At 41.3% G+C, this 26,283-nt stretch overlaps 1 protein-coding gene across 2 annotated transcripts in view; it reads left to right on the top strand.

Annotated features, from left to right (window-relative positions):
• The window catches only part of VPS13A (vacuolar protein sorting 13 homolog A), a 277,896-nt gene that overhangs the window by 168,289 nt on the left and 83,324 nt on the right, over positions 1-26,283 (top strand). For both annotated transcript variants that reach the window (XM_077249012.1, XM_077249013.1), the window contains exons 41-55: positions 169-531; positions 1,356-1,457; positions 2,879-3,037; positions 4,514-4,775; positions 6,288-6,448; positions 7,499-7,602; positions 8,523-8,802; positions 10,538-10,933; positions 16,328-16,432; positions 16,517-16,663; positions 19,587-19,715; positions 19,819-19,952; positions 21,857-21,986; positions 22,343-22,575; positions 25,049-25,196. In XM_077249012.1, the coding sequence (XP_077105127.1) occupies positions 169-531; positions 1,356-1,457; positions 2,879-3,037; positions 4,514-4,775; positions 6,288-6,448; positions 7,499-7,602; positions 8,523-8,802; positions 10,538-10,933; positions 16,328-16,432; positions 16,517-16,663; positions 19,587-19,715; positions 19,819-19,952; positions 21,857-21,986; positions 22,343-22,575; positions 25,049-25,196 (2,853 nt within the window). The remainder of the gene's footprint in view (positions 1-168; positions 532-1,355; positions 1,458-2,878; positions 3,038-4,513; positions 4,776-6,287; positions 6,449-7,498; positions 7,603-8,522; positions 8,803-10,537; positions 10,934-16,327; positions 16,433-16,516; positions 16,664-19,586; positions 19,716-19,818; positions 19,953-21,856; positions 21,987-22,342; positions 22,576-25,048; positions 25,197-26,283) is intronic.

Genomic DNA, 26,283 nt, shown 5'->3' with positions numbered 1-26,283 from the left:
GTTCCTTGTGTATGAGTCCTATGCACTATTCACTTTAAAATTGACGACTTATAAAAAGGCTAACACTTGGTCCATTATATTTTGGTGTTATTACTTACCATAATCTACATCGTGTTCCTTGTTAATTTCCAAGATTGCAGAATTTATATGCATTTTTTTTTTTTACAGGTCTCTCCAGTTATAATAAACACAGTGATCACAATCACATCTGCACTGTCAACATCAAGAAAAGAATCAATCAGTGAAACCACCAGTTCAGTCCCACCAGATCTCTGGAAAAAGAAAGATTTAAAGAATTTAAAATTGTGGTTTCTTGAAGAAGAAAATGAGAAGGAAAATAAAAACAGTGAAAAAGACCAAATAGTCTTAACAGGGGAAAAATTAGACTTGAGCATCGACTCAATTGTCATAACTCTTGAAGCTGGTGTTGGCCACAGAACACTGCCCATTCTTTTAGCAAAGTCCTCATTTAAAGGAAATGTTAAGAACTGGACCACACTTATAAACCTGTACTGCCAACTTGAGCTAGAGGTACATATCCTATATATTCAACAATATTAATAATGGTCTTGTCCTCAGGAAGAGCTGAAACATCTCCCCACTGACCATGCTGGGTCATACAGGGCTGCTTTTACTTCATTTGTGAGGAACAGCCCTAATACAGGCTACACACAAGAAGCAACAGCCCAGCTTGGTATTGTGTCTGTATTGAAGAATGGGTTGTCAGAGCTTTTTTAAGGGTTTTTCATTCAGATTTCAAATCTGCGTACAATAGTATTGAAACAGCTACAAAAACTATACTGTCCTGTTTAATCCTGCCATTCCAGAGACCTCCCTGCTGGTCTTGTGTTTTGCCCACTGTTGCAGTGACATCCTATAAACCTTAAGTAATACTGCTGACTATCATTGGTCTCAGCGCATATGCACTGTAAACCGGTGAGGCTAGTGATTGGCTGCAGTGGTCACATTCCCGCTGTAGCCAAATGAACATACGATGGGCTGGGGTGACGATGGGCTGGGGTGACAAAGAACGTTGTGCTGGACCTGGAGGTGAGTATAGCTTTATTAGCTATTTTAATACTTTAGATTGCTCTGAGCAGATTGTGACATATAATGTAAAACCCATTTATTTGCTACAAAAAGGCATTTTGTAGCCCAGCGATATTGAAGTATAATGGGACGCCACACACAACCTATGGACTGGAATATCATTCTTAGAAAGCAGTCATGTTCTTCTAATCCTCAAAGCCCTTCCCAAACAAATAAATTGCTAGTTTGGGAATGTAATGTTGATATGTGTATTTCTCTGTTTGACTTTTTAGCTCAATAATTGAACCTGTGTCTTTTTCTTTCAGGTACATTACTACAATGAAATGTTTGGTGTATGGGAGCCTTTGCTAGAACCTTTGGAAATAGAGAAAAGTGATAGCTTTCGACCTTGGAGTCTTGAGGTTAAGGTAGGTTTTTTACTTATTAAAGTTCAATTAAAATTTTTAATGAAACACATTGTTATCTGAACTTGATCTGCAAAACACAAAACTTTGTTATGACGTAAAAATGTTAAAAAGCCACTATGCAGTGGACTGTGCTGTGTTGTTCCACTCTGCAACTGATCACATCTGGTCACTGCCAGCACAAATAGCTGATCGGCGGTGTGTCCCCAATAGAAATTGATGTGGTGCGATCCATATAGAAAGTTTTTCGTTGGCCATGTATGATGACTGAGTAATAGATTGTAAATTGCTTCGGAATATGTTGGCGCCAGATACCGTATATACTCGAGTATAAGCCGAGAATTTCAGCCCATTTTTTTAGGCTGAAATTGCCCCTCTTGGCTTATACTCGAGTCATACCCAGGGGTTGGCAGGAGAGGGGGAGCAGCAGCTGTGTAATAATACTCACCTGCTCCTGGCGCAATGTCCCTGGTTCTCCGGCGCCGGCAGCTTCTTCCTGTAGTGAGCGGTCACATGGTACCGCTCATTACAGTAATGAATATGGACCCGACTCCACTCCCATAGGGGTGGAGCCGCATATTCATTACTGTAATGAGCAGTACCATGTGACCGCTCACTTCAGGAAGAAGCTGCCGGCGCCGGAGAACCAGGGACACCGCGCCAGGAGCAGGTGAGTATAACGCAGTGTGCGATATTCGCCTGCTCCCCGTTCCACTGCCGGACGCAAATATCTGTTTGCGGCTATGTGCAGCATTATATGGGGGCAAATATCTGTATGGAGCATCTTATGTGGCCATGTGCATCATTATATGGGGCAAATATCTGTATGGGGCGATGTGCAGCATTATATGGGGCAAATATCTGTATGGAGCCTCTTATGGGGCCATGTGCAGCATTATATGGGGCAAATATCTGTATGGAGCATCTTATGGGGCAATAATCAGCATTTGTGGAGCATTATACAGGGCAAATGTGTCTATGGAGCATCTTATGGGGTCATAATCAACATTTGTGCAGCATTATATGGGGCATATTTTAATATGGAGCATCTTATGGGGCCCATCATGAACTGTATGGAGCATTATATGGGGCTCCTGATTCAATATGGATATTCAAAAACACTTAACCTACTGATGTCTCAATTAATTTGACTTTTACCAGTAGCTGCTGCATTTCCCACCCTAGGCTTATACTCGAGCCATTAAGTTTTCCCAGTTTTTTGTGGCAAAATTAGGGGTCTCGGCTTATACTCGGGTCGGCTTATACTCGAGTATATACGGTAAATAAAATTATTATTATTAATAGACAGAATCCTGTAGCAAGTACAGCAGTATAAGATGTTTCATTTATATCAGCTGGTACTGTACATACGTTGTAACGTACACCACTTTGTGAACCTTTGATAACAATAATGTTTATTTTAGATGAAAAAGAAGTTGAGAAAGCAATCCTGTGAAATAGATGGTGAAGAGGAGAACTACAAGATTCCTGATTATGTTACAGCCATAAACATTTTCTCCAAAGACCAGCTCAACATTACACTGTCTAAATGTGGGATTGTAACCCTAACTAACCTAGGACAGGTAAGAAGTTCAATAAATCACTATAAGCATTTTCAGCTGTTGACATATGATAGATAGTTGATATACAATTATTTTGCTGAGCGCTAACCTCTAAAGGTGCATGTACACCTGCCAAAGACATGTTTGCCGGTTGGCAGTCATTTAATAGCCTGTTTACATAGGCAGGAGGCGCTTCAGATATGCACAGAGTGATCAGTAATAGATTTAGTGTGCATATTCTGCTATTGTTCATGGTAAGACAGGCCCTGTTCACACAGGACAATGTAGTGCTGAGAATGATGATCTCCTAAGCAAAGCAAAAGACCATGTCACCCAATGAATGAGCATTTGTCAGTTGGTAGGCAGGCTGTTTAGACTGCCCAATTATCAGCAAATGATTCCTAGGAACGCTCACTTCTGAAAATCATGCAGTGGAAATGGACCTTTAGACTCCTTAGTTATCATGCTGGTTAATGGTTTTCTTCACTAGGGAAGAGTAGCTAAGTGGCTGCTTGGCCCTGTGTATCTCGGACAAGATCCACACGGTTTATCTGTGCTTTTCAACACTGGAAATAATTGGGGTTCAGTGAACTCGGCTCAACAATGTCAACCGACAAGTAACTGTATAAGTGGTCTCTGTCAGTGTATTAAATCCCCCTCGATCTACCTTCAGGGATAATTATCATCAGACACCAGATGTGATCTGGGAGAATACAGCTATGCTAAGTTGAACGAAGTGTCTTTTCATTCTGGAGTACTGCAGTGTTTAATGCTGTGTCGAAAACAGGCAGTTGTTATGTAGAAGAGCTGCTGATGTTATTCAGTCTCCCAGTCAGTTTGGTAAAAGTTAATAATATAGGAAAGACAATGGCACTCCATAGATGCAGTGAAAAATGTAATTTATTGATCTGTCAGCAGATCATGTTGAAAGTTACCATACAACTGAGGAGTGCCATGGACTGTATTGTCAGAATATCTATCCTACCACTGAGCATCACCATCCACCTATAATGCCAACCTCTAGTTTGGTAAAAGCTGACCCAAGGATCATAGCAGTATTGTTCTCCACCAAGTTAGGAAGATGCATGCAATGGCATACACTGAAGCCAATAAGTCCTCCATCGCTATTACATGACAATTGTATACAAAACTGCAGTACACACTGTGTCTTTCATGAAGACTGTACAGATAACCCCTACAGGGTCTTTGATGGTCTTTGACTTGTCCTCAGAAAGTTGTAGTCACCTCAGAAAGGTAGTAGTGGTCTTCTTCCACCTGAGCATGTCTTGCCTTAATCACCACAAACCCCTTATGGCTGTAAGGATCAGAGTGGTTTATGAGCTCCCTGTCCATTAGTGTAGCAAATGGATGGAAAGAGGGTGTCGTAACAGTTATGGAGACCCTCTGTATACATGTTTTCACAATGAATATATTGTTTGTATTAAATTACAGTTTTGCATTAGTTATTGATGTTGTACTGCACATTTTGTATCACAGGCTTTTGCAGAAGCAGCCAGCAAAACATCTGATGTCTTCAAAAAGGATCAAGCTCCATTTGTGATCCAGAATTTTCTGGGCCTCCCTGTTTCTGTCTCTCCAAGTGATTCATTTACTGCTTTAAATGTTGATCCACGTTCGAAGAGCATAGAACTGGGAGATGGGGAGAGTCTTAGCATGGATTTTGTCCGTACCAAAACCCAGGCTGATCAGTTTTCTGCAATGACCAGCCTTAGCAGCAAACACTTCTATATCCAGCTCAGTAAGTAACCAACGCATGCTTTGAAAAATAAATTATTTCTCTTTTGTTGAGAAACCTATTGCTCTAGAAAAAAATCCTAATGAAATCATGTTGTTAAAATGTTTTTTTAACTCCTAAAAATGTACATTATCCAAATGAGAATAACAAAAGTCAAATATTGTTGCCATTTAAGTTGGGTTATTGGTTTATTTATTGTCCCAACTCAGTACGGGCCCTGCTTCCTCATGTATCACTGCATGCCAATGATATGCTACCTGATCATGGCAGCCAGCAGTGAGCAATTTAGTTAGGTTGCTTTCACATTGCGTTCAGGCACCCGCTCGGTGGCACTGTCAGTGATTACATCTGAACCGCCAGCAAAATTGGATTTGGACGTATGCACCGACAGGGACATAAACTATAATGGAGTGGATGATGCATGGCACGTTCGTATGATGAGCGCGAGTCCACTCTGCCGGCATCATTCTAGTCTATGACCCCATCGGCACAGACGTGTGAATCCCGTTTTGTGGGCGATTCAGTTGTAAGCCCCAATGGTGCCACCGACTGGGTGTCTGAATGCAATGTGTAAGCACCCTAACTGTATTGCTCACTGTGCTGACTGCCATGATCATGATTGGCATGCAATGATACATGAGATAGCGGAGCTCTTTCCGAGTTGGGACAATAAATAACCCAATTTAGATTCAGACGTAAGCCCTGACGGTGCCACCAAACGGGTGTTGTGGCGCAATGTGAAAGCACCCTAACTGTATTGCTCACTGTGCTGACTGCCATGATCAGGTAGCATATCATTGGCATGCAATGATACATGAGATAGCGGAGCCCTTTCCGAGTTGGGACAATAAATAACCCAATTTAGATTCAGACGTAAGCCCTGACGGTGCCACCAAACGGGTGTCGTGGCGCAATGTGAAAGCACCCTTACCGCATGTCATCGCTTCCTGCTTCTACCTTACACAAGTCATGACTTTGTAGAGATGTTGGAGTTCCAGCTTTATTTGGAGCAAGATATGTTTTTCTTTAGTTGTTTGGAAACCCATTTAATAAAAATAAGGGCAACCAGCTCACCCCTGCCATATGACTGGGATCTTCAGCACGGGGACACCACTCCTGCAAGGTGCGGTTTGGATCCAATAGGAAAAACTCATCAAGCCGAAAATCCGGTCAGAAACACGTAGGAAATTTATATTGCATTGCTGGAAGGAATTGAAGATGTCATTAATTTTTTAATCGCACTGGAATAAAATTCTATTTTTTACCACCTATTTAATATCTATTAAGTAATGAATCCGGCATTTTATGCATATACCTGCAGGTTTTGTCAGTCTTGCTGCATAATATAACTTGTTAATGGTCTGTTGAAGATAACATTGAGAGCAAAAAAAACGAATTTCTGTCAAATTAATATAATTCTAATTTCAAAGTTTTCATTCCTCTACCGACTGCATGAGAATTATAAAGCTGTTTTTAGGACTTGTAAACCAAGCTGATTATTTTCCTCCATACCAGCTCCATTGAATCACTCCTCCAGTGATAAGATCCCTTTAACCAAAGTGGGTCGAAGCCTTTACTGCGTAAGACATTCCGAATCTTGTGTTGAGCGATACATTGTTTGTCAAATCGACTCTGTGGAAGGATCAAAATCGGTAACAATTCGGTCACCATTGCAGGTATAAGCAGATCATGTTAGCTATTATTATGCCTTTCAATTTGTATTATTTAAAGGGCTTATCTGGTAAAAACAAGTTAGGTCTTTTCTGCAGGATAGGTAATAGCTTGCTGATTGGTGGGGTCCGACCGCTGGGACCCGCAATGAAGGTGCAGCTTTTATGGAACAGCATTGCAGATGCTTGACTACTGCTCTATTCTCTTCCTGCACTCGGCTTTTTCCGGCCACCCCATGGGGAATGAATGGATTGGCAGTTAGGATTCTGACCTGACCATTTTGACACGGAGACAATTTCACTGATCTGCTAATTGGTGCAGGTCCCAGCAGAGGGGACACCCACCGATATGGATAGGCGATAACTCGTTGTCACTGGACAACACTTTAAACATATGAAGGCAAAACAATCCTGTCCCTCTAAGAAGTATTAACAATGGGATATCACATAGCTCATGCACATAAAACCTTCATATAATAGACTTTTCACATGCTGCCATTCTTACCTAGAAATGCAGATTGGCAGTTCACAGCAAAAAAGTGGTACCATGCTAGCTAGAATAATCTATGTGAACATGTAAATAAAGTTAGAAACATTTTTGACATGTCATAGTCCCTGATACACTTTTTCTGAGGACCTGGACCCCACTGAATTCTTAAATAAAGGCAGAAGTGCCGAGCATTTCCTCGAGCATGCACATCATGATGTATGGACCCACAGGCCTTCTGTTGAGCTCATACACTGCTCTGTGTGGGATTGCGCATGAGCTGGACCCCGGAATTAGCAATCAGTGGTGGTCTCAGGATCTGAATTAGATTAGCTGTATCTAACAGGGGTCACAACATGTCAAAAATAAATTTTAAGTTTACCATAATTAGTTTCTATACACACTTGTGCCAAAACAGGCAACAGAATTAAAAGAGTGCTACCCTTTTTAGAAGAATGGATTTCTTAGTGATAGCATCATTTATTTATTTATTTTTTAAATCTCTGAACAAATCAAACATATCGCAGATTATTATCATCTCTATTTTATCATCTCATGATACTTTGCAGATAAGAAATCACTTTTCCGTACCATTTGAAATTTATTACGATGACACATGTATGGGGACTGCTGAACCAGAAAGTGATTTTAACATCCCACTGTCATCCTACAGGTACAGTTTTGTTTTCTAGTGGCAACGTAAACATGTTTTTCTTTGTCAGTAGAGCTGACATGACAGTCAAGCTATGTCAGGATTGGGAGGAACACTTTCATCTACTAGAAGTTTAAGAATAATTTTTTTACGCGTCTGACCAGTAATTTAAAGGGGTACCGTAGATTAGCAGCAACCAAAAGCTTGTCACAACTAGTGTGTGTGTGTATATGTGTGTGTGTATGTATGTGTATATATATATATATATATATTATAGTACATTATACTCAGTGGTAGCGAGCCATTAATATTGGTACTCTATTCGTATGTTGTGTTGCTATGTCTTCGTCAGTGCATTGGGCATCAATTTCATCAATGGGGCTGATACCCATGCATTAGGAAAAGTTAGGTAGGGGCTTTATAAACATGGCTTTCGACCCAAACATCATATTATTCAATGCATTTGCATCATGAAACTTGTGCAAAAATATTGCCAAATCTGTCACCTTATGTCTGTGAGAATTATAATGTTCGACACTCTAACACAAACTGATAGAACATAAGCCAACATTGATCGTACGTAGCACCGACTTGTACTCGGGTATTGCCCCCATTGATTCCTACAACCTTGATTCCAGATCTTAGATAAAATCTCACAAACACACTAGGGCAGGTTACCCTAGCTGTATTCCTGGGTATTGTGCAGGGGATCTTGTATAAATATGGAAAAGACATGCACTCTTCTTCCAGACCCTGAACCCAAGGGCTGCAAGGCAAAAGTGATAAAATATGGAAGCCAGATACCTGGAGGCCATGTGAGGAGCCCTGGAGTTATGGTTCGTTAACTCGTATTTGGCTAACACTAGATTACTATAAAGGTAGGGGTGATAATGTGCCCTCTATTGGACTGTCTTTTCATAATATACTCTTTTTTTCTCCAGATCAACACTGTGCTTAAAACCAGCCCAAGAAGAGTATGAGAAATGTGAAGGAATTGACTTTGAAGAGTTCTTAAACAATCAAGGTTCACTGTTGGGGAGAAAGTGTCAGTCTCGTAAAAGAAACACCGATTCTTTCATTGTAAATGTTGTACCCGTAATAGACACTCTCATTTCCTCTGCTTGTACCGATAAGAGATGGGATCTGCCATACGTTGTTCATTTATGGCCAAATGTCGTGCTTCAGAATTTGCTTCCTTACCAAATAGCATACTCTCGTGAGGTATGTGTATGGGCTTCTGCTCAAAAGTCTGCTACATAAAGGCTATTAAACTCGATATTAAAGCTATTTATTAGTATTAGTTGCAGTCCTTTGGTTTCTTGAATCCTGTTGATTTAGTATTTGTTTTTAAGTGATCGTATAGCAGTATAGTATAATGATCATTCCTATTAAAGGAAACCTGTCCAGTTCCCCTGCCTACCTGCTACTACAGTGGCATGGGTGCAACGTTCTTAATTCTAATAAGATGTTTCATATATAGTGACTTACTAATCCTGCAATCTTTATATATTGTACTTTTATCCTTCAGCACTGCTTATCCTGTAGAGGCAGGACTAGTCCGGCTGGTGTCTCATCTCCTCAGCTAGTATGCCAGCTTATCCTATGGAGGCAGGACTAGTCCGTTTGGTGTCTCATCTCCTCAGCTAGTATGCCAGCTTATCCTATAGCAGGACTAGTCCAGCTGGTGTCTCATCTCCATGGCTAGTATGTCAGCTTATTCTATGGAGGCAGGACTAGTCAGGCTGGTGTCTCATCTCCTCGGCTAGTATGGCAGCTTATCCTATGGAGGCAAGACTAGTCCGGCCGGTGTCTCATCTCCTGGGCTAGTATGCCAGCTTATCCTATAGCAGGACTAGTCCAGCTGGTGTCTCATCTCCTGGGCTAGTATGTCAGCTTATCCTATGGAGGCAAGACTAGTCCGGCCGGTGTCTCATCTCCTGGGCTAGTATGCCAGCTTATCCTATGGAGGAAGGACTAGTCCAGCTGGTGTCTCATCTCGTGGGCTAGTATGTCAGCTTATTCTATGGAGGCAAGACTAGTCCGGCCGGTGTCTCATCTCCTGGGCTAGTATGCCAGCTTATCCTATGGAGGAAGGACTAGTCCAGCTGGTGTCTCATCTCGTGGGCTAGTATGTCAGCTTATCCTATGGATGCAAGACTAGTCTGGCTGGTGTCTCATCTCCTCTGCTAGTATGCCAGCTTATCCTATGGAGGAAGGACTACTCCGGCTGGTGTCTCATCTCCTGGGCTAGTATCGTTGCCAGCCTGCCTTAGGATCCGGCCATGGGGGAGTGTGTTCCCATGCTGTTTATCATGCCTAGAGAGGGATGATTACAAGATATGTGGCCGGACTAGTCCACGGAAAAGCACTCCTCACCGGACTATTCCTGCCTCACTTGCATATACAATTCTTCAGGATAAAACTATATTCTTTAAAGATTGCAACAATAATATGTTACTAGCAGGTTTCGTCTAAAAGCAGATCTGTCATCAGATTTTACAATACTATCTGAATTCATAATTGGATCTTTTCCACCTGATGAGGCTAGTGTATTTACTTTTAAAATCCATATCTGGATGGCTGTATAAACCTCAAATTAAAATGAGTAGGCAGGGAAACAATCACAATGGATTAGGCCCTGGAAGCTCCATCAAGCCTATGAGATCAGATGACTAATATAATTGGTATGCATGGTGATATCTGATGACAAATCTGCTTCCATTCCATCAAATAAATGGGGGTTTTCTATAGAGGAAAAGTCAGCGATAATTTAATGTAGAAGAATGCAAGCAAGTAGGCAACAACGTTCCCAGAAGTTACAGTGGCCGCCATGTCTGCTGCCTAGTATTCACATCAAGCCCCCCTCTTCAATTTAGAGACCATATTTCTTGTAACAAGGCCGATTTAAATGGATTGTTCTGACTTTGTATAGTTAAATATATTTGTTTTTTCACAGGGTGCAGAGAATGAGCGTGTTCTGATAGAAGATGGCTGTTCAGTCCAGATACATAATGCAGTCATAGACGAAACTAAGCTGAGATTGCGCTTATTAAATTATCTTGACTTCAACTGGGAAGTCAAGTATCACATCCAAAGCAAGCAGGCAGATATTCACTTCATCACATTCAGCAGTATCTCCGAGCTGGAGAAGGTAGAGCTGGATATCGCTGTCCATGTCACTTATACTACGGGGCAAACTATTCTAGCAATTCATAGTCCCTACTGGATGGTCAACAAGACCGGGAGAATGCTGCAGTACAAGGCTGATGATGTGCACCGGAAACATCCTGCTGATCACAAGAAACCTCTTCTTTTCTCTTTCAAGCCAAAGAACTTTTTCCAGAATAATAAGGTATATCATTGGTTACTCAATAACAATTAATAAAAATGTTATCCTTTTAAAGAAAAGCAAATGAAATCAATAAGCAAACCAAAGAAACAGGCCCGACGAGGTGTGAAAATTAGCTTTTTTTTATTTATTTACATTTTTGTTTTGTTTTTTTAAATGAATGTAGACAATCTTTTAACATACAATTGACATTCTTCACTTGCATACAGTTTTTGCATAAAATATACAAGTGCTTCAGTCTAAATTAGAATATCATCAAAAAGTAAATTTATTTCAGTTCTTCAATACAAAAAAGTGAATTTCATATATTTTATAGTCATTATAAACAGAGTGATCTATTTCAAGTGTTTATTTCTGTTAATGTTGATGATTATGGCTTACAGCCAATGAAAAATCAAAAGTCATTATCTCAGTAAATTAGAATACTTTATAACACCAGCTTGAAAAATGATTTTAAAATCTGAAATGTTGGCCTACTGAAATATATGTTCAGTATATGCACTCAATACTTGGTTGGGGCTCCTTTTGCATCAATTACTGCATCAATGCGGCGTGGCATGGAGGCAATCAGCCTGTGGCACTGCTGAGGTGTTATGGAAGCCCAGGTTGCTTTGATAGCAGCCTTCATCTAGTCTACATTGTTGGGTCTTGTGTTTATCATCCTCCTTTTGACAATGGGAGTTAAGGTCAGGCGAGTTTGCTGGCCAATCAAGCACAGTGATGCTGTTGTTTTTAAACCACGTATTGGTACTTTTGACAGTGTGGATAGGTGCCAAGTCCTGCTGGAGAATGAAATTTCCATCTCCAAAAAGCTTGTTGGCAGAGGGAAGCATGAAGTGCTCTGAAATTTCCTGGTAGATGGCTGCGCTGATTTTTTGGTCTTGATAAACACAGTGGACCTACACCAGCAGATTACATGGCTCCCCAAACCATCACTGATAGTGGAAACTTCACACTAAACCTCAAGCAGCTTGGATTGTGGCCTCTCCACTCTTCCTACAGACTCTGGGACCTTGATTTCCAAAGGAAATGCAAAATATACTTTCATCTGAAAACAACACTTTGGACCAATGAGCAAACAGTCCAGTTATTTTACTCCTTGGCCCAGGTAAGATGCTTCTGGTGTTGTCTATTGGTCATGAGTGGCTTGACACAAGGAATGCGATACTTGTAGCCCATGTTCTGGATACATCTGTGTGTGATGGCTTTTGAAGCAATGACTCCAGCAGCAGTCCACTCCTTGTGAATCTCCCCCCAAATTTTTGAATGACCTTTTCTTAACAATCTATCTGTGCCTGGACTAAGACAAGGATTTATTCGTGTCAAGTATCCACAAGAATAACTGTGCTTCATAGACTTTCTGCTTCATTGCATTTTCCTCTGAAGTTTCCTATAGACTGCTATGCTGCGTTTATTATTTGCACCAAGTGTTGTGGACTTGAGTTTCTTTCTGCACCTGTTTGAATCACCGTATGATAATATAGACTTTACCACTTATAAAACTGTGTCCTGTAGTTGTCTTGTTCCACGCAAAGAGTCTCCTGAGTTATCCCCTATAATTATCACACAGTCTTCCCCATGATTGTGGAGCCTACTGAAACAGACTAAGGGACCTTTTTAAACGCTTTGGAAACCTTTGCAGGTATTTTTTGTTAATTACCGTATATACTCGAGTATAAGCCGAGCCGAGTATAAGCCAACCCCCCTAATTTTGCCACAAAAAACTGGGAAAACTTATTGACTTGAGTATAAGCCTAGGGTAGGAAATGCAGCTTTATGTAATGCTGCATTACAAATTCATTATGGCCCCATAAGATGCTCCATATAAAACTGTGCCACATATAATGCTCCATACAATTCATTATTGCCCCATAGATGCTCCATATAAAACTGTGCCACATATAATGCTCCATACAGTTCATTATTACCCCATAGATGCTCCATATAAAACTGTGCCATATATAATGCTCCATACAGTTCATTATTGCCCCATAAATGCTCCATATAAAACTGTGCCACATATAATGCTCCATACAGTTCATTATTGCCCCATAGATGCTCCATATAATGCTCCATACAATTCATTAGTGGCCCATAGATGCCCCATATAATGCTCCATGCAGTTCATTATTGCCCCATAGATGCCTCATATAATGCTCCATGCAGTTCATTATTGCCCCATAGATGCCCCATATAATGCTCCATGCAGTTCATTATTGCCCCATAGATGCTCCATAAAATGCTCCATACAATTCACTATTGCCCCATAACTGCCCCATATAATGCACCATATAATTCATTATTGCCCCATAGATGCTCCATACAATTCATTATTGCCCCTTAGATGCTCCATATAATGCGCTATACAATTCATTATTGCCCCATAGATGCTCCATATAAACCTGCCACATTTAATGCTGCTGCTGTAATAAAAAAAAAAAATCACATACTCACTTCTCGTTGCTGCCCGCTGCTCCTCGGCGTCCCGTCTCTCCGCACTGACTGTTCAGGCAGAGGGCGTCGCGCACACTAATACGTCATTGCGCCTCTGACCGGAACAGTCACAGCAAGAGGATGGGAAGACGGAGCGGTGCCCGGCGGATGGAACGAGGAAAGAAGAATTTGAAATACTCACCTGCTCCGGCGCGGTCCCTGGCTCCTTCTCCCGGACAGATGGTCTCCGGGCACGGCAGCTTCTAACTCTGTCAACGGTCACTGGTACCGCTCATTACAGGAATGAATATGCGGCTCCGCCTGTTGTGAATTAGACTTTTTGGCTCCCTCTTGTGGTCACTAGTGGTATGACTCTGGGATTGTCTTTTTTCTGTTTGGCACTCACCTGGGTCGTTAGTCCAGGGGTGTCGCTATATTAACTTCCTGGATCCTTAGTCCAGTGCCTGGCATCGTTGTAATCAGATCCTTCTGTTGCTCCTGTCTGCTGGTCCTGGCTCTTGCAAAATTAAGCTAAGTCTTGCTTCTTTGTTTTTTGAGTCACTTGCTTTGCTACTATTTTTGTCCAGCTTGTACTAAATGTGATTTCTGACCTTGCTGGAAGCTCTAGGGGGCTGGTGTTCTCCCCCCGGCCGTTAGACGGTTCGGGGGTTCTTGAATATCCAGCGTGGATATTTTAATAGGGTTTTTGCTGACCATATAAGTCATCTTACTATATTCTGCTATTAGCTAGTGGGCCTCTCTTTGCTAAATACCTAGCTCATTCTTACGTTTGTCTTTTCCTCTTACCTCACCGTTATTATTTGTTGGGGGCTTGTATCCAACTTTTGGGGTCTTTTCTCTGGAGGCAAGAAAGGTCTTTCTTTTCCCTTCTAGGGTTAGTTAGTTCTCTGGCTGGCGCGAGACGTCTAGAACCAACGTAGGCACGTTCCCCGGCTACTTCTATTTGTGGTGCTAGGATTAGATATATGGTCAGCCCAGTTACCACGGCCCTATGAGCTGGTTTTTTGTGTTTGCAGACTTGGTATTTATTCCTGAGACCCTCTGCCATTGGGGTCATAACATCCGCCCCTATGGGAGTGGAGTCCATATTCATTACTTTAATGAGCGGTACCATGTGACCGCTGAACAGAGAAAGAGCTGCGGCACCCGAAGACCGTGGGACAGGCAGGGGGAGCGCCAGGAGCCCCGGAAGCAGGTGAGTATGCGACAGACCTCTCTCCCCCTCACCCGCCGACCCCGCCGCCGACTATGACTCGAGTATAAGCCGAGAGGGGCACTTTCAGCCCAAAAATTTGGGCTGAAAATCTCGGCTTATACTGGAGTATATACGGTATTATAATTTACTGAGATAATGACTTTTGGGTTTTCATTGGGTGTAAGCCATAATCATCAACATAAACAGAAATAAACACTTGAAATAGATCACTCTGTAATGACTCTATATCATATGAGTTTCACTTTTTGTACTGAAGAACTGAAGTAAATTAATGTTTTGATGATATTCTAATTTAGTGAGAAGCACTTGTATTTAGTAATATTTCTGAAACCAAATCCTGCCCATCGATGACCCTGTCACATGATCGCGGGTCACAGATGGGTCAACATGACAACCAGAGGTCTCCAGCAGACCTCTGTGGTTGTCATTGCCAGATTGCTATGAGCCCCACCTCATGGTCGGCGCTCATAGCAAGTGAGCATTTCTGCTACATACAGGCGATCTGATCATAGCCTGTGTGCAGCAGAGGCAATCAAAGTTTGGAGACTATTGAAGCATGCAAAAGGTAAAAAAAAATGTTATTAAAAATATAAAAATTCAAATCACCCCCCTTACCACTCATTCAAAATAAAGCAATAAAAAAAAATCAAATATACACATATTTGGTATTACCGCATTCATAATCGCCCGGTCTATCAATATAAAAAAAAATTAACCTGATCGCTAAACGGCGTAACGAAATAAAAAAAAAATCAAAACGACAGTTACGTTTTTTTGGTCGCCGCTACATTGCAATAAAATGCAATAACTGTCACTCAAACGATCGTATCTACACCAAAATGGTGTCAATGAAAACGTCAGCTCGGCGCGCAAAAAATAAGCGCTTACCTAGCTCAAGATCATGAAAGATGGAGACGCTGCAGGTCTCAGAAAATGGCGCCATTTTTTGTTTTACCAAATGTATTTTTTTCACCACTAAAATAAAAAAGAACCTAGACATGTTTGGTGTCTATGAACTCGTAATAACCTGGAGAATCATAATGACAGGCCAGTTTCAGCATTTAGTGAATATGGTATAAAAAATAAAAATAACAACTCTGGAATTGCACTTTTTTTTTGCAATTTCACCGCACTTTTCCAGTACATGATATGTTAAAACCAAAGGTGTCATTCAAAAGTACAACTTGTCCCACAAAAAACAAGTCATACATGGCCATTCTGAACGAAAAATTAAAAAAAGTTATGGCTCTGGGAAGAAGGGGAGCAAAAAACGAAAACGCAAAAACTGAAATACCTCTGGCCGATAAGGGGTTAAGCATTTATGGCAAAAACAGAAACTGAGTAACCTCTCTAACTGTGGATCTTATTTGGGGAAAATGATCATAAACAGGAAAAATACAATTTTCTGGAGTTAATAGTTTTGGATCCATATGCATTTTTATTATTAAAAATCAACACGTTTTTGGCTCCCTTCGTAATTCTTATTGTTTACCGGCTACGTGACTTATTTCACTCTCTGTTTTTATATATGTTTCATGAACAGTCATATAAAAATCTGCTGAAAATTTAAGTCACAGCCTTCACCCTTTAGAATTTCTTTGTGCTGCAACAGGTGATAGATTGGGAATTATACATAAGTCAAAGAACTAATGGCATGTAAATATTATCATGTACGTTCATGTCATCGTCTTGGTGCCATCATTTAGTGTCGTGTGCGGCTTTCACAGGTACAACTCATGATCACTGACAGCGAATTGTCTGATCCCTTTTCATTGGATACCGTCGGTTCTCATGGCTCTGTAAAGTGCAAGAGTAAGCACCTGGAGTACCAGGTAAGGGCACTTCTAGGCTTACTAATATATCCCCACACACAGGAATTTGTACGTATTAATTATTTGCTTTATTGTCCATTTTAGGTGGGTGTCTCCATTTATGCCAGCAGTTTTAATCTCACCAGAATTGTTACGTTTACCCCATTTTTTATGATCGCCAATAGAAGTATTTATAAGGTGGATATCATTGAAGAGGGCACAGAGAGAGTGGTTGTCGTTGGCTCTGGGCAGGTGAGTTTTTGTGGTGTCCACAGTGGTTGTGTCCTTTCCTCTGCCATACAGAATAGCTGGGATATGGAAATCTCATTGTTTTGGCTGACCAACCAGGCAGGCCAGGAAAGTGTAAATTCAGCTTCATACAGGACTGCAAAATAGTTTTTGTGATTTGCTATCTTTTTGTGCTGAATGTTATGGGATATAATTGTAGTAAATGAAAAATACGTTGCAAATTTTCATGTGTCAGTACATTTTTTTGTAGGATGGTCGTAGACATAAGGTATCTACAGACTATTGGGAGATTCAGTGTGATCTGCCAACAATCATCATACACATAAGAGTGACAGCAGACGCAAGTAAATTTATATAGATCTGCCAATAATCTGCAGAACATATCTCCTGTCTATGGCCAAATTTGGGTATATGGTAAGTTTGCGACAGTTATTCCATCCCATACTCTCAATACACGTCTTCATAATGGGCAGAGGAGAGTAAGCCTCAGTCAGACGTCCCTTGTAGAGGCTTATACGCAGAAGAAAATAATCAAGCATGTTGAATTCCAACATGATAACCTTTATTTCCTCAGATCTCAGCCATTTGTGAAGGGTTGGGACACCCCCAAACCAATTATACATTGTGCTAGTCACACCGCATTTGCTGGATTCAGCTCTTGCTTTATTAATATTCAGCACAAGGAAGTTAGGGGTTGCCTAGTGTAATGTAAATGAATAAAACTGAGTATGAATAAATGTTAATATATTTATTTTATTCTATAAATGAATAAAAGTATATATATATATAGATAGATAGATAGATAGATAGATAGATAGATAGATATAGAATGTGAAACTTTCTAATAAAGATGGTGATTATTTGAGAATAATCCATAGGGTAGGAGGCACGCACTAAATGGATGGTATTTGTATATGGTGCTTATTCCTTTTGGCACTGAGCTCCTTTAGGTCCATAGTGAATGGCTGGAAGTAACTGCACACCAAAAGACTTAATTAAAATCCTAATGAAGCATCTCCATGTGCCTTTTGGTGTGCAGGTACTTCCTTTCATTCAGTTGGTTATTTATTCCATTCCCATTTTAACATATCTGTCGTAATTGCAAATGAGATTAAAATTGAAATACTGAAAATATTTTCTGACTTGTGTACTAGGTTAAAGCAGCACTCTTATTACCTTTTTTCACAAAACCTATGTAAATGGTAGTGTAGTGTAGGTGAATTAATATACTCCCTTATCTCGGTCTTCTCCGGTATCCAGCGCCGGTCGTGTCCTCTTTTGAGTCACATGATGGTGATTTACACTCTCCGGCTCACACTGCGGTCAAGGCTCAATCAGACACTACATAGGCTTACATTGTAAAAAACACTTCTGGGCCACACAGAGCCCACTGTGATCTGGAAGAGACTGAATGGTCATCTCATGATTCAGAAGTGGAATGGAGCCGGATACTGTCAAGGACAGTGACTGATGGTTATATTAATACACGTACATTAAACTACAAAAAACTGACCAGCACCTCTAAACAGAATAAAGAAAGTGTGAACAGTGGAATTTGCTAAGATTGTATAATATACAAATAAAAAAATACAGCAGCACTTAGTAAGCATTAAGATATATGCAAACATTGTGTAAAATGGCCAATTCATGTGGGCCCATCAGCCACAACAAAGCATACCTTTTCTTTGATGGAATCCAAAATGTAATATTTATCAAATATGCCTTTCTCAGACTAAAAGTTTAGAAATTGTGAAACCATTAACAATAAGTGAAGCATTTGTGATTAATTTTTAACCAAGTGCTCCATAAAACCTAAACCTAAAGATGGGCCGTTCCACTCATGGGCTAGTGCTTTGCACTTGCCCCACAGGCCAAAAATTGGCATCTTGCCCCTAGCAGTGCTAACTATAAACAGCCTTTGGGCTGATGGGATGAGTGCTCAGCCAAACATGGAGACAGACACCACCTGTAATAGCTTACTACAAAAACTGACCAGCACTTTGTTTCATATATTCAATGTTTCCATGCATCTTAGCGGGAGTGCTGCTCTATTCTTTTGTTTGTATATTATGCATAGCAGCTTGCACCTGTTCTCACTTGTTTTACTTTGTTTGGAGGTGCTGCACAGTCTTTTTTCGTTTGTTTTTTTTTGTAGTGTACTATTGAAGATGGTGACTGCCTCGATATTTGACTGAGCACTCCTTCTACCTAAGACTGTTTTTAAAGTAGTGTTGGATCCTAGCTACCCCTTAAATTTATAGGCTTTTAGCTCAGTAGAGGCATGTTTCATAAATGTTAGGTTTAGGGTGTCAAGAAAGGAAGTTCACCTTGTCCTGGCTGGTGGGCTCACGTAAATTTGCCAATATCTGCACTAAGTCCCTTCATTTTATAAGTATATTCTAAAAAGCAGAAATGCAGTCCAGATTTCATATCTTCAATGTTTGTATTTTAATCCTTACAGAGTGCTGCTATATTCTTTTATTTACACTAACGTTTACGTAGGTTTTGGGGGAAAAAGGTTAATGAGTGTTCCTATAAGTTAAAGAGGATTTCCAATGTGAAAGTGCATGTCAGTGTATAACCCCATTAATTTACTTGATAGTACACACTATGTAGTATAAGCTGAATGTATTTACCATAAATATCGTGACCAATGCTTTTAATTATATTGAATTAATAGATTGTAATGTATAAGGTTAATGGTAGGAAGGCCTGTATTCATTTATTTAACTTTATATTGAAAATAGTATTAATGTTACCATTAAGATTGCACATAAAGATATAGGACTCTATCGTATATAGTATTCCTCTCGTTATTCTGTACATGTGTATTTTCATGTCCTATGCACCTCTTATGTGCAACAACCTGCACATTTATAGCACTGTATAAATACTTCCAGTAACTCACATTTTCTGTTTTCCGTAGTGTGTACCATTTTGGCCTGAGAACAGCAGTAATAAATTGAGTGTTCAAGTCGAAGGCAGTCAGATCCCCCCAAAGAAGATTAGATGTAATAAACAAGACAACTGCACGTTACTTCACCTTGGGGATAAGGTACCTCTTACATTATGAAGATCAGGTTCATTGTTGCTTTATAATGTACTACTTATGAATCACCATGCGACATGTATATCTATATTGTGTTTTTACCCCACAGCTTGGAGGCATATTGGTGGCTGTCACCCCAAAGGACTACTCCACTGTGGTCACTTTCTCAGACTACCTTGTAGGGTCAGCTCCCTTTCTTCTAATCAATGACACAAAGTCAGAAATCATTGAATTCTGCCAGAGGTGAGTGATGTAGGCATTGAAGTGTACCAGAATATGGAGCGTATGATGTAATGCAGGGGTGGGCAATTAATTTTCCCACGGGGCCACATGAGAGACCGTGACTGTTGTGGAAGGCCAAACCAATAGGCTGAAATGAATTAAGCTCAATATTAATATCAACATATTATTAATATAATAATTATAATTCACATTATCTGCTCAATATTGAGTATAATTTAGTATGCCGACATTACCCTATATACCGTTTGAACCTGAATACAGCTTCTTCTATATATCGTATGAGTCCCACACAGCCTCCCCATGTCCAGCACATGAGGCCCACACAGCCTCCCCATGTCCAGCACATGAGGCCCACACAGCCTCCCCATGTCCAGCACATGAGGCCCACACAGCCTCCCCATGTCCAGCACATGAGGCCCACACAGCCTCCCCATGTCCAGCACATGAGGCCCACACAGCCTCCCCATGTCCAGCACATGAGGCCCACACAGCCTCCCCATGTCCAGCACATGAGGCCCACACAGCCTCCCCATGTCCAGCACATGAGGCCCACACAGCCTCCCCATGTCCAGCACATGAGGCCCACACAGCCTCCCCATGTCCAGCACATGAGGCCCACACAGCCTCCCCATGTCCAGCACATGAGGCCCACACAGCCTCCCCATGTCCAGCATATGAGGCCCACACAGCCTCCCCATGTCCAGCATATGAGGCCCACACAGCCTCCCCATGTCCAGCACATGAGGCCCACACAGCCTCCCCATGTCCAGCATATGAGGCCCACACAGCCTCCCCATGTCCAGCATATGAGGCCCACACAGCCTCCCCATGTCCACAGCAAGACCCCCATAACCTCCCCATGTCTACAGCAAGACCTCCATAGCCTCCCCATGTCCACAGTAAGACGCCCATAGCTTCCCTATGTCCACAGTAAGACCCCCATAGCTTTCCCATGCCCACACTAAGACCCCCATAGCTTCCCCATGTCCACAGTAAGACCCCCATAGCCTCCCCGTGTCCACACTAAGACCCCCATAGCCTCCCCGTGTCCACAGTAAGACCTCCATAGCCTTCCCATGTCCACACTAAGACCCCCATAGCCTTCCCATGTCCACACTAAGACCCCCATAGCTTCCCCATGTCCACAGTAAGACCTCCATAGTCTCCCCATGTCCACAGTAAGACCTCCATAGTCTCCCCATGTCCACAGTAAGACCTCCATAGTCTCCCCGTGTCCACACTAAGACCCCCATAGCCTCTCCATGTCCACAGTAAGACCCACATAGCTTCTCCATGTCCACAGTAAGACCCCCATAGCTTCTCCACGTCCACAGTAAGACCCCCATAGCTTCCCCATGTCCACAGTAAGACCCCCATAGCGTCCCCTTGTGCAGCCAAACATCCCCTATACATAACTAAAAAAACAAAAACCAAACCCATGCTCACCTCGTTCCCGTTCCCCGGCACTCTGCTGCTGCTCCTGTCTCAGTATCTCCGGTGCGCTGACTCTCCATAGTACACAGCTGATGCAATGAAGTGACATCATCGCATCAGCTGTTTCACTTACTGATTGGTCGAGGAAGTGGCCCGAGGCCCCTCCTTCACCAATGTAGTCAGCGTGGATGTGGCCTGCGGGCTGCACTTTGCCCAGGTCTGATGTAATGGTTACTTATGTGTGATCTCTGCCCAGCTATAAATTAGACAGATCATACTCCTTCTGTACTGAATGTTTTACTTCGATGTCCCCATAAATAGAATTAAAGTATCTTGACCAAATGAGTTTAGGTATTTTACATGTTTTAATCATTTTTATTAAGTGTTTTTTGTGTCTGGTAGATGCTGTAAATTCTATTCATTGTTTTACTCAAATGTTTTTATGGATTTTTTCTTTTTGCATCCTTCAGCTCTGTTAATGGGGAGAACGACACTTTGCCTCCAGCCAAAGCAACATTATTCGCATGGGAGGACCCGACTAGTGAAAGAGCGTTGTGCTGGAAATGTGGAACAAGTTCTGGCACGGTCACTCAAATTGAGGTTCGCATAATCTTCCATATACTATACACATAAAATACAAAGCACTATACATTAATACATTCTTTAATGACCATAACTTAAACAATTTTTCCCCGTCGCTTGCGGTCAAGCCATTACTTTATCAAGTAACAGCTACATTATAGATATAAGGAATGTGTTTCCAATATCTAGAGAAAATTATTTAATCTTTTGAGTCTTTTGTTGTGTAATTTCCAATTATAATTATTAATTGCATTTTATTTTACTTCCATGAGATTCTTTTAATTACAAGTGTACTTCATGTCCAATTATGACTACTGTTTGTAATTTATTTTTTATTGCATTCTTTACTCAAATTCAGTATTGGTGTCTTTTAGGACAGAGTTGAATATCTTAGAATGGAGAGTAGCATTGTCTATTTGGTGTCCTTCTTGGAGGGCTTACAGAGGATTGTTCTCTTCACTGAAGATGAAAAAGTTTTCCAAGTAACCTACGACAGTGAAAAAGCCGAGCTTGCGGAGCAGGAGATCACAGTGTCACTGTCTAATCTAGGCATTTCTTTAGTTAATAATTATTCCAAGCAAGAAGTCTCCTACATTGGTATCACCAGGTAACTTCTCATATCCTGCCTCTAGGTGGGCTTGGGCTATGAGTGGGAGCTGGCAACATTGAGTCATGTAGCCAGTAAAGCTTGTGTGCCAGAGTAAATTTAGTATTCTTATTTAAGGCTTAGTGGGTGCAATCGACTTTCTGGTACAGTGGAGGCAAACAATAGTGCTGCCTACGAAATTCTGAACAGTGGAACCTCATTAAGGCTGTGTGCCCATGTTGCGTTTTTTATGTGTTTCCGCCGCGTTTTTGCCGCAGCGGAAATGCTTAAAAAACGCATTCCCATACAATCCTATGGGATTCCGCAGTTGCTGTGCCCATGCTGCGGATTTTCCCGCTGCAGAATCGCATAGCGGTAAAATCTGCAGCATGTTCATTATTTCTGCTTAATTACGGCGATTCCGACGCCATAGGATTGCATTGAAACGCTCACTTTACGCATGGGGCTATGCCCACCGTGTGTAAAGTGAGCACTTCATGTGCTGATGGTACCCAGGGTTTGGAGAAGAGGAGACTCTCCCTCAGGCCCTGGGTACAATATTCCTGTTAAAAATAGAATTAAAGTAAAAAATATGGATATACTTACCTTCCGATGGCCCCCGGAGTCCTCCCGCCTCTCAGCGGTGCACGCGGCGGCTTCCATTCCCAGGGATGCATTGCGCAAATCATCTGGGATGACATCGCGGTCACGCGACCGTGACGTCACAAAGGTCCTTTGCGCAAAGCATCCCTGGGAACGGAAAGTACCGGGAGCGCCGCTGAGATCAGGGGCCGTCAAAAGGGTAGAATAACCATATTTTTTTTTTTTTTTAAATTATTTTTAACATTCTATCTTTTACTATTGATGCTGCATAGTAAAAGGTTGGTCACACTTGTCAAGCACTATGCTTGACAAGTGTGACCAACCTGTCGATCACTTTTCCAAGCGATGCTTCAAATCGCTTGTAAAAGTGCAAGCATTCTGCAAGCTAAAAACGCTTGTGTTTTGCAGGAAAACGCATGCGAATTCCGGATGCGTCTTACCCGCGGCAGGGAGTTGAGGAAATGCTGCGGACATTTCCGCAGCATTTCTGCAACGTGGGCACATAGCCTAACAGTAACACCATTAAAGGTCTGTTAGTAATTGACAAATATCTTCAAAAATGGATTCGGCATAGCTTCCATGGCTCCATTATTAGTATAAGCCATGACGCTAGTGTGAACAAAGCCTAAAATGTATAAAATCTGCATTTCTTATAAATCTTGATCTCTCCGAGAATATTAAATGTTACAAACCATATTCTTCTGAAGTATGTTGTTAGAAAATCACACATTATGTAGATCAGCTCTGTAAACGTAGCTAAGGCACTGTATGCCTGCCCGATGTTGTTTTTTGGCCTCTGAGACTGGGGACCAGGCTTCATTGGATCCTGGAGACTGAATTAATCTCTTAAGAGTCCTCTGTGAATTGACTCATATTTATGTTAGATACCATAAAGCACATACATCCTATGTATTCCCTATACTAAACAAGACAGCAGATTGAAAAATTTTATTTTTCTTACAATTCTATACCTAACACTGAATGATGTATTTGTGAATCTTAACTTAATTACATGAAACATTCCCTTCCAATCGATGGCAACGTTATGGCACTCAATGGTACACCAACTAGTTTCAATAGTTCAAAGGTCTGCTTTCCTTGGTGTGCGGCCAAGTGACCGTCCATGCTGAATTCCAACAGTAAAGATGTTGTCTCTCATAACTTATTACATCAGTAGGAAAGCTAGACTCTAACTGGCCCTGAAACGAGACCTCCAACATTAAGTCAGATCCTAATTAGACACCTAAAGTTTATTTTTTGGTGATGGTCTGGGATTTGATTAAGTCAGACCATAATGAACTAAATTAATTCTGATCCCATGAAACCTTGAAATAATATATTGATTCTTACTAGTGATGAGCGAGTATACTCGTTACTCGAGATTTCCCGAATGTGCTTGGGTGATCTCCGAGTATTTGGATGTGCTTGGAGATTTAGTTTCTGTTTCCATAGCTGCATGATTTGCGGCTGCTAACCAGCCTGAATACATGTGGGGTTTTCCTAACAAACAGGCACGTTCGAGAACTCTCGAGTAACGAGTATACTCGCTCATCACTTCTCAAGCACTTCTGGACGAACACCGTATACTGATGATGGTTAGCTTACGAACATTATGTGCTGGACCCAACTGTAGTTCCTTTTGTTAGCAGACCTGCTATCATAGATGTATTGATGGAGGTCACTGTCTCCTCCAGTGTATCTATGTAAGTGTCTGCAGGATTTAGACAGTCTGTGTCCCTGGTAGAGATTTGGATCCTGGTCCTCCAGTTGAGGATGTCTGCTTTTTTGGTTTGCTAGGTTATTAAGCAGAATGCAGTGAATCAAGTTAGGGATGTCATTCTGTATTAGTATGCCTTTATTTCTCATGGGTGTGCATGCTTTTTCTTTTTAGTTCAGATGTAGTTTGGGAGACAAAAAAGAAGAGAAGATGGAGACCACTAAGTGTAAAGCAGACAGAAACATTAGAAGCAGCCTACAGAGAGTACAGCGATTCTTCACCTACAGATAATAAGATTGTTGAGTTGGATGCTAATTCACAGGTATGTGAGCCATGTAGAGACCAATTATACTGAACAAGGCCAAAGAATACAACACTCACCTGCCAGACACATACCCAAATATTCAGGATATACACTGTGTGCAGAACTATTAGGCAAGTTGTATGTTAGAGGATTATTTTTATTATTGATCAACAACTGTGTTCTCAATCAACCCAAAAGACTCATAAATATAAAAGCGTAATATTTTTGGAAGTTGGAGTGTTTTTTTTTTAGATTTGGCTATCTTAGGAAGATATCTGTTTGTGCAGGTAACTATTACTGTGCAGAATTATTAGGCAACTTGATAAAAACCAAATATATTCCCATCTCACTTGTTTATTTTCACCAGGTAAATCACTATAACTGCACAAAAATTTAGAAATAAAAATTTCTGACATGCAAGAACAAAACCCCCAAAAAGTAGTGACCAATATAGACACCTTTCTTTATGATGACACTCAACAGCCTTCCATACATAGATTCTGTCAGTTGCTTGATCTGTTTACGATCAACATTGCGTGCAGCAGCCACCACAGCCTCCCAGACACTGTTCCGAGAGGTGTACTGTTCTCCTTCCCTGTAGATCTCACATTGTATGAGGGACCACAGGTTCTCTATGGGGTTCAGATCAGGTGAACAAGGGGGCCATGTCATTATTTTTTCTTCTTTGAGACCTTTACTGGCCAGCCACGCTGTGAAGTAGTTGGAGGCATGTGATGGAGCATTGTCCTGCATGAAAATCATGTTTTTCTTGAACGATACTGACTTCTTCCTGTACCACTGCTTGAAGAAGTTGTCTTCCATAAACTGGCAGGTAGGTCTGGGAGTTTTGCTTCACTCCATCATCAACCCGAAAAGGTCCCACAAGTTCATCTTTGATGATACCAGCCCATACCAGTACCCCACCTCCACCTTGCTGGCGTCTGAGTCGGAGTGGAGCTCTCTGCCCTTTACTGATCCAGCCTCTGGCCCATCAAGAGTCAATCATTTCAGCCGTCCATAAAACCTTTGAAAAGTCAGTCTTAAGATATTTATTGGCCCAGTCTTGATGTTTTATCTTATGGTTCTTGTTCAAAGGTGGTCGTTT

The sequence above is a fragment of the Ranitomeya variabilis genome, chromosome 1 (genome assembly GCF_051348905.1).
Source record: "Ranitomeya variabilis isolate aRanVar5 chromosome 1, aRanVar5.hap1, whole genome shotgun sequence".
In the NCBI taxonomy this organism is placed as follows: domain Eukaryota; kingdom Metazoa; phylum Chordata; class Amphibia; order Anura; family Dendrobatidae; genus Ranitomeya; species Ranitomeya variabilis.
Note: the sequence above shows the minus strand (reverse complement) of the source record. Positions and strands in the feature narration are given on the sequence as shown.